Below are 17,321 nucleotides of genomic sequence, written 5' to 3'. Positions count from 1 at the left end.
TTGTGAGACCGCTGTGCAAATACGGTGTGACCTAAAGTATTGCAACGACCGCTATTTTATTCTCTAGGGTGTCTGGGAAAAAAATATATATAATGTTTGGGGGTTCTGAGTAATTTTCTAGCAAATAAAATGACTTTTTCTTTACCCTTCATAGACAAAGCTTTGTAGTTGAGTGAATTTTATTTCATTAAGAGAAGCATATTGGAAAACGAAATGGCTGTTGATAACCGATTAGGGATGTGTTGCATGAGCTTGCTTACTCTTACACTTCTCTAATTGTTGCAAATTAGCAGTTCATTGTGAAATATGTATAATGATAGGCCAATGTAGCAAAATATTATTTTCAGTTAGACATGCTTAAAATTAAAGGGTATGCGTTGGCAGGCTTTCAGAGGCGGCTCTAGGCTTTGTGAGGCCTTAGGCAAAACTTGACATGGGGCCCCACTCACACTCATGATGGGAAAAATAATTCAAGGACAATAGCCTCTTCCCCACAACCCTGGCCGGTGGTTGTGGGGGTCTATGGGCAGGGGGCTTATCGGAATCTGGAAGCCCCCTTTAACAAGGTGGCCTCCAGATCCTGCCCTTTATTAACTAAGGGGCGGGGGCCACTCCGAGATATCAACTTGTGAACCCGCCCCCTTGTGACGTCATTGACTGAGGGCATGCTGGGTCATTGATGTCACAACGGGTGGTGTCACTGATATTTATTGATTGTTAGGGACGCTGGCGGCCCCTGCTCCTGAGTCAGGGCTCTTAACGCTGCCTGAGCACAGCGGCGTTAAGGTCCCCTGTCCCTCAAAACGTGGGCATTGGGTAAGTTAGGTGGCCGCGAGGCCCCTGTGTGTGCGAGGCCTTAGGCGACCACCTAATTTGCCTAATTAAAGAGCCGCCTCTGCAGGCTTTGTGGTTGGGTGACAATAGTGTTCGTTTGACATCAGTTTAAGACGCTTCCAAGGCCGGCCATGCACAGTTGGAATCTGGGCCGGTTCCTGCTGAACCGGCCGAGATTCTAACTGTTAATGGGCAGGCTGAAGGTACTACGTTGATCTATCGATCAACTTGGGTACAACCAGCCTGCCGAATTCTCTTGCGATTTATTGGTAGCGGCTGCTATAGACACTAGTGATAATCACTGTCTTCTCCAGATGGGCACGCCTTCCTGGGAGCAGACAATTGCTCAGCAGAAGGGATTCCCTGTGCAGGAAATTCGCACCGTGTATGGCCTGCCTAAGGGCCCGTGCACACGAACCGAAAATCAGACGAAAAATACCGCATTCCAATTGATTATACGATAATCGGATCGATAGTACAGAGCTTTTGCGAGCCAATCATGACATTTTATCCTATATATCCGATGGGACAAGCACGAAAATTGTTCTCATATGATTTTCGTTTTAATCAGTACAGTTGTAGTTCGTAAATACAATACAAATACACTACAACACATGACATCACTTCCTATTTGTTTATTCTGTCGTACGAGAATTTTCGTAACTTTAGTAAACTCTTCATGTTCAATTTACGACTAGCATACAAAAAAAATGGATGATCTGTGTATCTGGGGTTGAGAGTATTTGTTGGCAGGTGTATTTGATTGCAGTTGACCTGCTGGGCAGCATTTGACCTGCTTCAAGCTAGTTTTGCATTCCCATTGACTTGTATTGGGATATAAAAGCTGCTTGAAAGGAACAAAAGCTTGTTGACACCGGCCCTAAGACATTTCTTTCTCTGCGCTTAGGTAGTCAAAAAGATATTGGCTCCACAGAAGGGGAGAATTGATTTTAGAGGACAGTTCAGCATGTGGCAATAATTCAAAACCCTCTTGGCAAATTCTCATCAGTACAGTGGCGGCTGGTGGGCTTTTTTTTTGGGAGGGGGGCGGCAAACAACCACCACTGACCCCCTGGCGGCACTTAACCACCACAAACCACCCCCCCCCCCCGCGGTATTTAACCAGCATCAACCCCCCCACCGCAGCACTTAACCAGCACAACCCTAAACCACCCCAGCGGTATTTAACCAGCACCCCCCCCCCCACGGGACTTACCCAGCACAACCCATCCCCCCCCCCCCGACGGTATTTAACCAGCATCAACCCCCCCCCCCCCCCCGCCCGCTTGCTGTTTGCCCGCCCAGCACTTACCATATCTTGGTGGCGGGTCAGGCAGAGAGTAAAAGCGGTAAGCTGTGGGACAGGCGGCAGGTGACAGCGGTGGGCTGTGAGCCGGGCAGCGGATCAGGCAGCGAGTGATAGTGGTGGGCTGTGAGACGGGCGGCGGGTCAGGCAGTGGCGAACTGTGGGTCAGGCGGCGGCTCCTGTATCCTCCATGTGTCTCTTCTTTCCTCCTGCTAGGCATCCAATAGGATTGCCTGTCCTTTCAGCCAATCAGGTTTCAGATTCACTTCCTGATTGGCCAGGAGGAGGATTAGTGTGGCGATAACGAATATTCATTTTTTTATCGTCACATAACTGGGTGGGCTTTGAGCGCAATGCTCTGCGCCTGGAGCCCACCCTTTTTTGAAGCCTATTAGAGCCTCTGGCTCTAATCACGTACTTAAAAAAGAAACCCCCCCCCCCATTGGAATCCATGGTCCGGCATTCCTGCATGTAGATCAGGTGGCCAGACTTATGGATAGGGGGGAGCAGCGCACCATGTGCCCTCTATGGACAGGCCACCACTGCATCTGTACATCCGTTCTAACTTGCATGCTTAGCTCAGTAATTTTAGTGGAGAGCGTGGCATAGCCCGACACCGGCCTATTAACTGACAGCAGTAGTATTTGGGATGTTTTTCAGGCTGTCCTATTATGGGCGACTGGTAGGATCAGAGGCTAGCTACAGAATGAGGTTATTGTCTGAACTGGATCAGACAGGCGTTATGTTTGTAGATAGCCTTTTACAGTTCTAGTTTATAAACAGTATTCATTCTGGCTTCTTATTTTATAGACAATAAAAGCTTAAAAAATACAGATGATACAGAGCTGATTAAGATTCAATTTCCCCAAATTGCATTGTCTTAGCAAACAGCAAGAAAATTGATTTGTTACTTCCTTCCTCCACTTTATCTCTCAACATCCTTTTAAACATACAGGATGAACTGTATTGTATTTCTTTTTCACTCTTGGCTGCAAGTCAGCCTTGGAGGATTTGTGATCAATAATGTGATTAGTTATAATACAATATTCAGCTTTTTTATCAATGTATATATTGCTGCACTACCAAGACAATCCACTAAGGGGCAGTGGAGACATTGTAATAATGCAGTTAGTCATCAAAATCAGTGCTGTGTATTCTAGGCAAACTTGCCATATCTTATTTAAAGGGTAACGCTACTTTCATGGGGAAAAAATAGCAAATAAAAAATAATATAGCATATACAATTATGACATAAGTCGTATTGTATTTGAATGTTATTAAAAATGACCTTTCCTTTTCAATCTGCAGTTCTGTAATCTTTTGTAAAATGTAATATGGCTACCTGGAAGTGTTCTGTACACAAAATGAATGCAGAACGCCCCCCAGAAACATAATTTCCTGCTTGTGTGATTGACTTACTAATTTTCCCAGAAGTCTACGCTAAGATACAAGTCATTTTCGGCATCCCCTGCAACAAAAAAATTTTTTTTTGGTAAAATACTCCCAAATGGGAAATTACGTTTAAAGGGATGCAGATCCTGCAATTTTCCTCATTGGAGCCATGCAGCTGCAGCAGCCGGTTGATAACTAAGAAACCACTACCATTAGACTCACTCAGCACATGGGCAAAGAGAAACAAACAGCAACTTCTTCAGAATAGCAAAAGGTAGGAACCTGCAATAAAGTTTGTTAAAATCCTTGCAATGTACATAGTCACTCAGAGGGGAATGTTTTATTCTCAACAAAAGTGGAGTCGTGCTTTAAAAAGGGAAACCCGTCGGAATACACATCTGGAATGTGCCACTGGCGGCTTGCTTTTATTAGTTATTAGTTTTGGTGCTGTCATTGGCATCCTTGATTAAAGAGACCCTGTCACCAAGTAAGTACTGGAGAATGCTACATTCTAATGAGAGAGTGTTTGCCTGCTTCTCTAGCACCCATGGGACCTTATCTAGAATAGACATGGCATTAGTTACATCGCATCCATGACGTTACCTGTCATATCTGAAACTACAAATGCAGCTAGAGGATTGTTCGATCACTCCCCATTAGTTCTTAAAGGGGTTGTAAAGGTACAATTTTTTTTCCCTAAATAGCTTCCTTTACCTTAGTGCAGTCCTCCTTCACTTACCTCATCCTTCCATTTTGCTTTTAAATGTCCTTATTTCTTCTGAGAAATCCTCACTTCCTGTTCTTCTGTCTGTAACTCCACACAGTAATGGGAGGCTTTCTCCCTGGTGTGGAGTGTCGTGCTCGCCCCCTCCCTTGGACTACAGAAGAGTCAGGACGCCCACTAACACACAGCTCCTTTTTCTATCTGCAATGTAGAGAGCGTCCTGACTCTCCGGTAGTCCAAGGGAGGGGGTGAGCACGACACTCCACACCAGGGAGAAAGCCTTGCATTACTGTGTGGAGTTACAGACAGAAGAACAGGAAGTGAGGATTCTAATGCCCTGTACACACAAGCAGAATTTTCATCGGAAAAATCTTGGATGGTTTCCCTGACGAAATTCCGCTCAAGCTTGGCTTGCATACGCACGGTCACACAAAAGTTTTTAGAACTCTCGAGCGTTAAGAACGTGGTGACGTACAACACTACGACGAGGTGGAGAAAAGAAGTTCAATGCTTCCGAGCATGCGTGGAAATGTTTCCAAGCATGCATGTTTTTTTTCCCGTTGGAATTGCATACAGATGAACGGATTTTTTTCAGTCGGAAAAATTGAGAACCTGCTCTCACACTTTTGCTGGCGGAAATTCCGACAGCAAAAATCTGATGGAACATACACACGGTCAGAATTTCCGATGAAAGGCTCACATCAGACTTTTGCTGGCGGAAATTCCGCTTGTGTATATGGGGCATTGCACTCACCACTCTATCCAAAACTAAAATAAAAGTTTGGGCTTTAAATAAGCCTAATGTCCAAAGAATCAATGTAAAAATATATGATGTTGATAGTTGGTTCTGACAGGTAGGGGAGGTATGGGTATGATGACCTAAAGGACAAAGCAAGACTTGGTAGTTCCTTGGCAGCTGTAGGGCAGCAGGTTTCACAGCCATTGCATCCTCCCAGTCCGATAGGAGCGGTGCTCAGTGTTTCGGACTCAGCTTTTCCGCAGTGAGATTTATGCAGACACAGACAATTTTCGGTACAGATCAGGCGTTCCTGACATTTCAGAACAGGACACAGCTGTGAGGATGCACCGATATACATTGTGTCCTGCACATTAGCTCCTCCAGCTGCTCACCTGCGGACACATTTATATGATTGTGGAGAAGCTCTCTAGGGGCTCACAGCTCAGATTCCTGGAGTAAATGGATGTCATCAGTGGCAGTCCCATTGTGATTGTCATTCTCACCACCACAGTTCCACCTGAGTAATCTCCGATGGCCATACAATGATATCGATGAACGATAAGCTTTTGTTTTATTTGAATATTTTATATTAAAAGAGCAAGAAACCAATGTCTTGAATTGTGTCTGGGAGTGGGGGGTAGGTAATGTCCTTGAACATAGCTGCACATTCTACGATTTTCCAGCACTTCTGGTGATGACAACAGCAGGGAGAAACCAATGAGCCCTTCCTCTTATTGTCTTGTAGCACCCTGTCCTAAACAGGGGCTACCAGTAAATTTTTACCTTTTATGGGTTGTAGGTAACCTGGCTAATTTGTAGTCTTTGTGATCATTTGGGTTTTCTCTTTAGTTCAGTGTGGCTGTAGTTCCTCCCTTTTGTCAGTAGGTGTCACTGGTACCTCTAGAATTAGTATGATGAGCTGCAGTAAAACTGGGCTATGAAAATGCATACTCCGCTCAGCCAACCAGTAGGTGTTTTCCTGGTTACTAGTGCGTGCTGGAAGAGGGTATAAATGTCCGGAGAGGTCACGTGATCGGGGTTCTCCTACCCAGACCCTAAAGCGGGAGTTCACCCAAATTTTATTTTTTTTAACATTAGATTGATGCTCATTTTGTCAAGGGGAATCGGGTGTTTTTTTAAAAATCGAAGCAGTACTTACCGTTTTAGAGAGCGATCTCCGCCGCTTCCGGGTATGGTCTTCGGGACTGGGTGTTCCTATTTGATTGACAGGCTTCCGACGGTTGCATACATCGCGTCACGAGTAGCCGAAAGAAGCCGAACGTCGGTGCGGCTCTATACGGCGCCTGTGCACCGACGTTCGGCTACTTTCGAAAAATCGTGACGCGATGTATGCGACAGTCGGAAGCCTGTCAATCAAATAGGAACGCCCAGTCCCGCAGCCCATACCCGGAAGCGGCGGAGAAGATCGCTCTCTAAAACGGTAAGTACTGCTTCGATTTTAAAAAAAATAGCCGATTCCCCTTCACAAAACGAGCCTCAATCTAATGTTAAAAATTAAGTTTTCGGGTGAACCTCCACTTTAACCTGATGTGGGTGTGTGAGGAACTGCCGTGCTGGGTAGACCTGAAGCCATGACTGGGTAAAAACGTGCATGCTCAGAAGCAAGTTATGAGACGGGAAATCGGCATAATCAGCCCAAAGGGTGGCGTCATTCGAATGGAACTTCCCCTTTATAGTTCCGTTTTACGTGTTGTACGTCACCGCGCTTTACTCGAGCATTTTTTATCACGATCGTGTGTGTGTGCAAGGCAGGCTTGAGAGGAATCACGTCGAGAAAAACATAGTTTTTTTTCTATGACATGAAAACCAGTCGTGTGTACGCGGCATAAGAGTGCTTTCTACTAGCTACCAGTGTAAGAGAGCACATCTCTGCTGACCACCCATGTAAGAGGACCTATGTCCCTTTAACCATCAATGTAAGATGGCATTTTACTAACCCCCAAATTTAAGAGGAATTTCTCCACTGTCCACCAATGTAAGGGACACTTCAACTAACCACCAATTTTGGGAGGAATTTACCCACTGACCAGCAATATTAGAGGACCTATCTCTGACCACCAATGTAAGGGGACATTTCTTTACTGACCACCAATAATAGAGGGCTTATCCCCCACTGACCACCAATGTAAGGGGACATTTCTCCACTGACCACCAATAATAGAGGGCTTATTCCCCAATGACCACCAATGTAAGGGGACATATCTCCATTAATCATCAATAAAAGAGGACCTTCTCCCACTACGTAGTACTACACTGACTATTAGTGTTGGTGTACACTACAATTTTCACATTCTGCATTTTTTTCAGACCATTATTAACCTTTTTTTATATTTTTTGGTCCAAACCCCAGGTGTCATACTCTGGGTAGACTTCATTAAACTTTCTACAACTTTCTGATCATGCTCATTTTCAGCAGAGGTTCGCTAAGACCTGGAAACTATTCCAGACATTCCTCCCGATAAAATGATTGAGAACTCTACTCTCTGCAGAACTACAAGTGCCACTACATCTCATTGGTGTACCCACTGATCCTGCTGCGTTTCGCCAAGAGGAACATATTTTATTTCTAAGAAATGTATTCCCTTTAGCAATACACAGCCACTTCATTTTCTCCCTCCTACATCATGTACCTCCTTTTTTATTTATTTCCGACAAGAACACTTTCTGATTTCTCTTCCCATGTATTCAATTGCCCTCTTCTAGAACAAACAAAAAATGTGTTTATTGAAGAAAAAGTTGTGTTTATTAACCATTTATATGTAGGAGCTTATGATAAATTTATGAAGGTTAGAATGGGCCAGATCCACGAAGCGCGGCACTTCTCTCCGTCCGGCGTAGTGTATCTCAGATACAAAACGCTGCTGTAACTTACTTTCTTTTTTTGTATCCTCAAAGATTTCCCGCCGTAAGTTACGGCGGCGTAGTGTAACTTAGGCGGCGTAAGGGCGCGCAATTCAAATGTATGTGATGGGGGCATGTTTTATGTTAAATGTGCCATTCAAAAAAGACGTAAATGACGTATTTTTTGAATGGCACATGCGCCATCCGTGGGGGTATCCCAGTGCGCATGCTCGAAATTAAACCGGAACAAGCCAATGCTTACGACGGTGACGTCATTCTACGCAAAGCCATATTCGCGACCGACTTACGCAAACGACGTAACATTTTCAAAATTCGACACGGGAACGACAGCTGTACTTAACATAGGGTACGCCTAAGCAGGGGTAACTATACGCCAGAAAAAGCCAAACGCAAACGACGTAAAAAAATGCGCCGGACGTACGTTCGTGGATCGCCGTATCTAGCTAATTTGCATACTCAACGCGGAAATCGAAAGAAAACGCCACCTAGCGGCCAGCGTAAATATGCACCTACGATCCGACGGCGTACTAAGACGTACGCCTGTCGGATCAAGCCCAGATTCCGTCGTATCTTGTTTTGTGGATACAAAACAGAGATACGACGGGGGAACTTTGAAATTACGCGGCGTATCCATAGATACGCCGGCGTAATTCGTTTGAGGATCTGGCCCCATATATCTAATAATAGAACAATGAGGTGCAGTTTCTCAGTAAAAAGATGTCTTCTCCATTCTAGATTTCCACAGGGGAAGCTTTTGCTTGCAAGGATAAGAACATCAAAGAAAGAAATGCTGGCATGTGACCTAAAAAAGAATGATATTATTATTTTTTACATCTTGGTCATTCCTACATAGGCAGCAGGCCTAAAAAAAGGATCTTCTTGTGAGCTCACCTCTGGGCAGAAGAATATATCTGAAGGATTTTCCCAGTGTCCTCTGCCTATGAAATTGGCTTTTCTCCCTAGTTACACATCCCTCAGCTCTCCATATCTTTTTGCTCCGAGCTTCCAGGATTACCCACCTTAATGGGCATACAGAGCCCGAGGCCTTGCCGTCGGCTCTTCCCAGGCCTACAATCAGCTATTTTTGGTTACTTCCGTAAATAGGACTCCGGCTCTGTATGGGTTTCCCCACCGGTGTCATCCACATCCAAGGCTGAGGTGTATATTTAATTAGGCTGTGTCAGTGAAGCCAGTAAGGATGTGAGCTAATGGCGTGTTCAGCGGCAGTTATCACTTAAGTGTTTTTAATTTGTAGTTAAACTATTAATGGGTGCAGAATCCCATGGTAGGGATTTGCCAAATTTCTTTCTGTTACGGGGAATAGTTATATATCATTAGCTTGCCTGTCTTTACAGGAAGGATGTATTTATTAACCTATATTAACAATGAAAACAGAAGTGGTGCCTTGAGGCACAGAACAAGCCAATAAGAGATTCGATTTATAGATGCAAGCTTAAAGGGTTTGTAAAGGATTTTTTTTTATCTTAATAGCTTCCTTTACCTTAATGCAGTGCTGTTTTCATGTCCTCATTGTTCGTTTTTGCTCCCAAGTTGCTCTCAAATTGCTGTAATCCCACGGGCACGATCATGGAGCCCACGGTGGGCATGTGCCTGCTAGGCGGGAGATTCAAAGCAACGTACCTGTACGTTGCTTTGCCTGTCCTTGCCATTCTGCCGACATATCTACTTGAGGCAGTTGGCAAGTGGTTAAGGTAGAACCTAAGTAAAACAGGAAGTGAGAGGAAATCCCTCCAAAATGAGGGAATCCATGGTTATCACCAGAACTACTGTTCTGGTGACAATCTCTTACTGTTCTGGTGACAATCCCAAATTTTTAGTTTTCCTTGACTATCAATGATAATGGTAAATGTGTCATGGTCTGGGATCAGTCTCAGAGGCAGTGGCTGTAGCAGTAGAGAAGGCCACTCAGTAGTCAGCTTGATAAATACACTGGCAGATCTCCCTGGTGGATTATGTGGTCTTACCTGAGGCGTAGGGTCTAAGCACTAGTGCGGGGATATGCAATTAGCGGACCTCCAGATGTTGCAGAACTACGATTCCCATGAGGCATAGCAAGACTCTGACAGCCACAAGCATGACACCCAGAGTCATAGGCATGATGGGACTTGTAGTTTTGCAACAGCTGGAGGTCCGCTAATTGCATATCCCTGCACTAGTGGGTCTACACCAGAGCTCCTGATGGTGGAGATGGGTTTTGCTGCATGCTGATGTCAGGTCGTGGCCCACCCATTGGCTCCCGCTGCTGTCAATCAAGTCCTGTGACACAGGGGGCGGAGCCAATTCCTGCTGTCTGTGTCAATGGATGTAGCAGCGGGACTCGGGAGCGAGCCTGATTGGGTGAAGAGCAGGGGCTTGGAGTGCCGGCAGGGACCCCAGAAGAAGAGAATCGGGGGTGCTTTGTGCAAAACTATTGCACAGAGCAGGTAAGTATAACATGTTTGTTCGCTTTACAAAAAAAAAACAACCACTTTAACCACTTGAGATCCGCACTATGGTCGAAAGACGTCCACAGCGCGGCTCTTAAGTGCCGAGTGGATGTCTTTAGACGTCCTGTTGTTATTCCCTGTGCGTGCCGCTGGGGGCAGCGGGGAAACAACGTGCCCGGCGCATCGTTCGGGAGCCGATGCGAGTGCCTGGCGGCCGTGATGTCCGCCAGACACCCGCGATCGTCGGTGACACAGCAGGACGTGGAGCTCTGTGTGTAAACACAGAGCTCCACGTGCTGTCAGGGAGAGAGGGGACCGATCTGTGTCCCTTGTACATAGGGACACAGCATCGGTCACCTCCCCCAGTCAGTCCCCTCCCCCCACACAGTAAGAACACAATGAGGGAATACATTTAACCCCTTCCTCACCCCCCAGTGTTAACCCCTTCACTGCCAGTCACATTTATACAGTAATTAGTGCATTTTTATAGCACTGATCGCTGTATAAATGTGAATGGTCCCAAAATTGTGTCAAAAGTGTCCGATACTTCCGCCGCAATATCGCAGCCCTGACAAAAAAAATCGCAAATCGCCGCCATTACAAATAAAAAAAATTAAAAAAATCATAAATCTATCCCCCATTTTGTAGGCGCTATAACTTTTGCGCAAACCAGCCGCTTATTGCGATTTTTTTTTTTTTTTTTTTTTACAAAAATACGTCAAAAAATACGTATCGGCCTTAACTGAGAAAAAAAATAGTTTTTTTTAAAAAAAAAATGGGATATTTATTATAGCAACATGTGAAAAATATATATATATTTTTTTAAATTGTCGCTCTTTTTTTGTTTATAGCGCAAAAAATAAAAACCGCAGAGGTGATCAAATACCACCAAAATAAAGCTCTATTTGTGGGGAAAAAAGGACGTCAATTTTGTTTGGGAGCCACGTCGCACGACCGCGCAAATGTCAGTTAAAGCGACGCAGTGCCGGAAGCTGAAATTTCGCCTGGGCACGAAGGGGGTTTATGTGCCCAGTGCAAGTGGTTAAGGAACTCACTTTCTAAAATGACAACTATGGCCTCATGGGAAGCTACATTTAGTTACATTGTAACCTTTCCAATAAAGATTTGTAAGACTGGAGGGAGGTACCGGTAATTAAATCCAACAAACGAATATTTTGGCATTAGGTGCAGTTGCATTTTTAATTCAATTTACGAAATACAATAGTTGTAACATGGAATGCCACGCAAACAAAATAGAAAAATTGTGGTGTTTAAATTATTATTATTTTTTTTTTTTTTTGCCTTAACAGGTTGTGGCTTTGAAGGATTTGAAGTTTTAGGTCTGAAGTGGCTGCCACGTCTAAGCCGGCTTCAGGCCAAAGAGGTTACCCCGTACGAGGTGGGAGATCGGCAATGGCAGAGCGATATTGAGCAGCTGACCTCCAACCCGGCTTTGGTGTGTGCCCTACGCCGAATTCATGCCTTCACCTCCTTGGCACAGGTTATTAAACAAGTCGTGCCGGTCAAAGGGAAGATGCAGTCGCGGCTCATCATGTCCGCCGCCCCGGAGATTGCTTACCGGCAAGCTGTCCTGATTTTTACAGACAGGGACTTGGTTTCTGGTAGTTATGACATCTGTTTTCCATGTTTTCCCTTTTGTCTTAATCACAGTTCCCTTCCATCTTCTTTCACAAAGAAATGTGTCTGTACCAAATAGTAATGTATCTTGTCTTAAAGCGGAGGTTCACCCTAATAGCATGTATATCTGATCAACTCCCTTATAGTCGTAACAAGTACTGTCCGCAATTAGTTTTCTTTTTTTTATGCTTTACGTACCTTGTAATCTATTTTTTCAATCTACTTCTCCCCGCGGGAGTAGGCGTTTCTATGCCTAGGGGGATTGTCATCTGGGAGGTCGCCCAGATAATTGACGTCTGTTCCCCCCGGCAGATAAGGCCCCCCATATTGCGTAGGCGCGCACGAGTTACAGGGCTTACGAAAAAAGCCGAACATGCAGGGCGCAGGCGCAGGCGCCGTATAGAGCCGACTCACATTTCCGCATGTTCGACTTTTTTCAGGAAGCCCCGTAACTCGTGCGCGCCTACGCAATACGGGGGGCGGGGCCTTATCTGCCGGGGCGAACAGACATCAATCATCTGGGCAACCTCCCAGATGACAATCCCACTAGGCATAGAAAGTCTACTCCCGCGGGGAGAAGTAGATTGAAATAATGGATTACAAGGTACGTAAAGCATAAAAAAAAAACTAATTGCGGACAGTACTTGTTACGACTATAAGGGAGTTGGTCAGAAATACATGCTATTAGGGTGAACCTCCGCTTTAAGGCCCATGCACGCGATTGGACTTTTTGACAACAAACCTCTGACGGACCTGTTTTTGCAGACAATCCGGCCTTGTGCGCTCCATTGGACAAACGTTTTTGCTTTTGTGTCGGACAAATGTTCGTTGTGTGAACAGACAAACTTTCCGGCAACAAAGTCCTATGTTGGCTAATCCGATTGTGTACACAAGTCCATCGGACTAAAGTCCAATGTGCAAACACGCATGCTCAGAACCAATGCTAAAGATCAGACAACAATAGCAGAAGTTGCCCAAAGGGTGGCGGTAAAGAGCAGAAAAGCCACGTAGTACGTCTATTACGTCACTACGTTCGTGTTTGTTGACTGCCGTGTGTAAGCATACCAAGTTCACGAAAAACGCCCTTCGGAGCAAAATACACGGAAAAGTCTGTTGGAAGTCTGATCGTGTGTCTGAGGCTTTAGTGTTTCTTTTAATTCCTCCATCACAGCTGCCAATATCAGCAGCCAGGAGCGAAGAAATACCCCTTACTTTGGTGTATACAGTAGAGAAGCCTGTAACTCACTTAGGCCGCGTACACACGATCAGTCCATCCGATGAGAACGGTCCGAAGGACCGTTGTCATCGGTGAATCGATGAAGCTGACTGATGGTCTGATGTGCCTACACACCATCAGTTAAAAACCGATCGTGTCAGAACGCGGTGACGTAAAACACAACGACGTGCAGAAAAAACCGAAGTTCAATGCTTCCAAGCATGCGTCGACTTGATTCTGAGCATGAGCGGGTTTTGAACCGACGCTTTTGCATACTAACCATCGGTTTTGACCTATCGGTTATCAGTCCATCGGTTAAATTTTAAAGCAAGTTCTAAATTTTTAGACCGAAGGATACCTGACCGATTTGGCCCACACACGATCGGTTTGGACCGATGAAAATGTCCTTCAGTTTGTTTTCATCGGTTTTGACCTATCGCGTGTACGCGGCCTTAGTGGGAAGATTACCAAGAACCATGACTCCAAAACCCTGTTTAAGCTACAACTAGAGCGACCTATAGCTTACACATGGCTGCTTCATCTGCTCCCAACAGTCAAATTGAGTGGAAAGGGAAGAAAGAAAAGGTTGGCATGTACTGCTGGGGAGAGGAGATTAAAGTGAACCCGTTCTTTTGGCCTGCATGGACAAAGGTTTACTTTACAGCTAATAGGTTCCTATAGGCAACAAAGACATGTTCTCTTCGCTACTTGATGTGTAGATCAATGACTTGTTTTTTTTCCATTTGGGCTTTGTATTTGCTGGCATCTAATAGCAGAATATCTTTTTTTTTTTTTCAGGGCTCTGACCAAACATCCTTGCTGTCTCCCTACATCCAGACTAATGAAAAGCGCAAATAAACCAATGGCGATTAACAATGGCAATGAGAGAGGCCACTGTGATGTATTTGATGCATTATATTTATATCATTTTATCCATATCATTATTGGTCACAGTGGCTTTATTTGCCATTGTTTATTTTTTTTGTTTTTTTGCGCTTTTCATTTGTGTGCATTTTATAAGTTCCAGTATCAATAGCTACTGGTGTATTATGCAGCATATATTTTCTGGTGGGCCTTGTACATGGGCTTCTGCAGAACTTTTTTTCAGGGGGGGGGGGGGGGGCATAATTTTAAGGTCACCCATGCAATATAAAAAGATGTATATTCTCTAGGCTATATGTATATGGGCATTTTATGCCTGGCCTGAGTAATTTCCAATACAGAGTGACATTGAATTATCTCTTATATAACACATACATCTTTCCAGTGGATATATGTGTTACATAAGAGATAATTCAGCTTCACAATTTGAAGTTACTAAAGCCAGGCATACTACCAGTCCATATACATATAGCCTAAACAATGTACATCTTTTTATATTACAATACATCTCTTGTGGCCATATTTTGAGCTTGATGAAAACAGCCTATACAAAGTGAAGAAGATGAATTATCTCTTATAACATACACAGACATATCTTTCCAGCAATAGCTGTCCAACTTTCCAGCAATCTATAAATCAAAATTCTCTTCCTAACTGCTGTTACCTGTGGTTCTTCTTCTGTTGCTTGCAACTGTAAATGCTACTCACGTTGGGTAAGGATTTCCTGTGATTAGATGAAGAGTAGGCACTGGCAGCGTATCACTCGGCGGCTCGGCCGGATCTACACAATACGTACACAGGCAGGCAGCCAATCACTAAAGAGGAGAGGCGGAACTGCTGAGCAGAGGTCCGAGTGGCATAAATCCATGTCCCTGCTTTGCAGGAACACAGGTTTAATTATTTTCTTACTGACAGAACGCCGATCCACCTTGTTTACCTAGGCAGATCATCGTTTGCCTGTGTACTGAACCATCGGCTCCTGCTGTGTAGAATCACCGTGGGAGCGGGCCACTGGCACCCAATACATGGAAGTGCAGGATCACATATATATACATGTATAGGTGATCCTGCACAGCACGGCCGCCCTGTAGCAGTAAAAGTGCTATGGGGCGGTTGGAAACTGGTTAAATCTAAACTAAAGATATATAATATATTGCAGTTTACCATTTCTGATGCCTCATACACACGACCGGTTTTCCTGTCGGGAAAACTGCCATGAGAGCTTTTGGCCGGGAATCCTGTCCGTGTGTATGCCCCATCGCAGTTTTCCCGACAGGAAAACTGTAGGGAAAAAAAAGAGAACCAGCTCTCTTTTTTCCGGCCGGGATTCCCAGCGGTTTTTAAGCCTGCAGTTTTCTTATGGGAAACACTGCGATGGGGCATACACATGGCCGGGATTCCCGAGCAAAACTCTCATGGCAGTTTTCCTGTCGGGAAACCCAGTCGTGTGTAGGGGGGAAAAGTTACCGAGCAGGTTCTCGGTTTTCCCGGCGGACTTTACCGCCGGGAAAACCGATCGTGTATACTAGGCATTAGATGTGATGTCTGCTTCAGTTTTCTTTTCAGGCTTTTTTTCTTTGTTTTCACCTGGTAATCTGGCTAGTAACACACCTCCTGTACACACGATCTGTCCATCCGATGAGAACGGACCGATGGACCGCTTTCATTGGTTAACCGATGAAGCTGACTGATGGTCCATCGCGCCCACACACCATCAGTTAAAAAAACGATCGTGTCAGAACGCGGTGACGTAAAACACTACGACGTGCTGAAAAAAACGAAGTTCAATGCTTCCAAGCATGCGTCGACTTGATTCTGAGCATGCATGGATTTTTAACCAATGGTCGTGCCTACTAACGATCGGTTTTATCCTATCGGTTAGGAATCCATCGGTTAATTTTAAAACAAGTTGGCTTTTGTTTAACCGATGGCGCCCACACACGATCGGTTTTGACCGATGAAAACGGTCTATCAGACCGTTCTCATTGGTTTAACCGATCGTGTGTACACGGCATTAGAGTTTCCCCACTCTGGATGGTGGAGCACAGGGGCAACGTTGGACAGCAACATTGTCTGTCTGTGGGGGGTAGTGGAGTGTTAGATGTACTAGCAGAATTAGATACACTAACAAATTGAAGCCAAACTCCAGCTAATACTTTATAATCAGTTACAGTTAACAGTTTTTTTCCTTTTCGGGATAAATGTTTTACATGAATCATTGTAAGCACCCCTGTCAGCAATAAATAGTTTGGGCCAGATTCACAGCCAGGCGGCGCAGCGTATCGTAACCGATTTAGGTTACACTGCCGCAAATTTTCTGGCTAAGTGCCCGATCCACAAAGCACTTACCTGGAAATTTGCGGCGGTGTATCCTAAATCCGTCCGGCGCAAGGCGGGCCCAATCGAATGGGGCGAGTCCCATTTAAATTAGGCTCGCTCCCGCGCCGGACGTACTGCGCATGCTCCCGTCGCAAATTTCCAGACCTGCCTTGCGCGAAGTTACGACGCGCCGACGTTTTGTGAATCGCGACGGGTAAAAAAAACTTGCGCCGGGAAAAATAAAAAATGTAAAAAAAAATCGAAAGCTAGGGGGGAAAGACGGGTATACTTTTACATGGTGTACTAAGTTTACACTTTGTAAAAGGTACCCTATCTTTGCGACGGCAAACTAACACTTGCGGCGACGTAACGACCGGAAAAAATTTCGTGGATCGCCGTAACTGCTAATTTGCATACCCGACGTTGGTTTACGACGCGAAATCCCCCCAGCGGCGGCCGCGGTGCTGCATCCTAAGATCCGACAGTGTAAAACTATTACACCTGTCGGCTCTTAGGGATATCTATGCGTAACTGATTCTATGAATCAGTTGCATAGATAGAAACAGGGATACGACGGAGTATCAGGAGATACGCCGTCGTATCTCTTTTGTGAATCTGGCCCTTTGTCTCAACCCTCTAACTGCTACATCTGGAGGACAGTTTGTTCTGTTAAAAAACAGACTTACTGGCCAGATCAGCAAGTGAAGATAAAGGATAGAACGCCTATAAAAGAAAACGATTGCAGCCATCACATCTAAGGATTTGTAAGTTGCAGTATAATAAATGATTGCATTTGGGTTAATTACCGCTTTAAGGCAATGCACGTTAAGTTCTAAAATACTGTAACATGATGGATAATTGTACGGGGGCCCCTCTGGGACTGAATGACTTATTCAAGTAAGCGCCTGCTGGTTTTTGTTCTTTGTATGCTCAAAACGGAG

At 44.9% G+C, this 17,321-nt stretch overlaps 1 protein-coding gene across 1 annotated transcript in view; it reads left to right on the top strand.

The window, feature by feature from the left end:
• LOC120943324 overlaps positions 1 to 17,321 on the top strand; it is a 128,033-nt gene that overhangs the window by 55,039 nt on the left and 55,673 nt on the right. Inside the window, exon 20 of the mRNA XM_040356558.1 lies at positions 11,636 to 11,947. Within this exon, the coding sequence (XP_040212492.1) occupies positions 11,636 to 11,947 (312 nt within the window). The remainder of the gene's footprint in view (positions 1 to 11,635; positions 11,948 to 17,321) is intronic.

The sequence above is a fragment of the Rana temporaria genome, chromosome 6 (genome assembly GCF_905171775.1).
Source record: "Rana temporaria chromosome 6, aRanTem1.1, whole genome shotgun sequence".
Classification (NCBI taxonomy): domain Eukaryota; kingdom Metazoa; phylum Chordata; class Amphibia; order Anura; family Ranidae; genus Rana; species Rana temporaria.
This window is presented reverse-complemented; position numbering and strand designations above follow the sequence as displayed.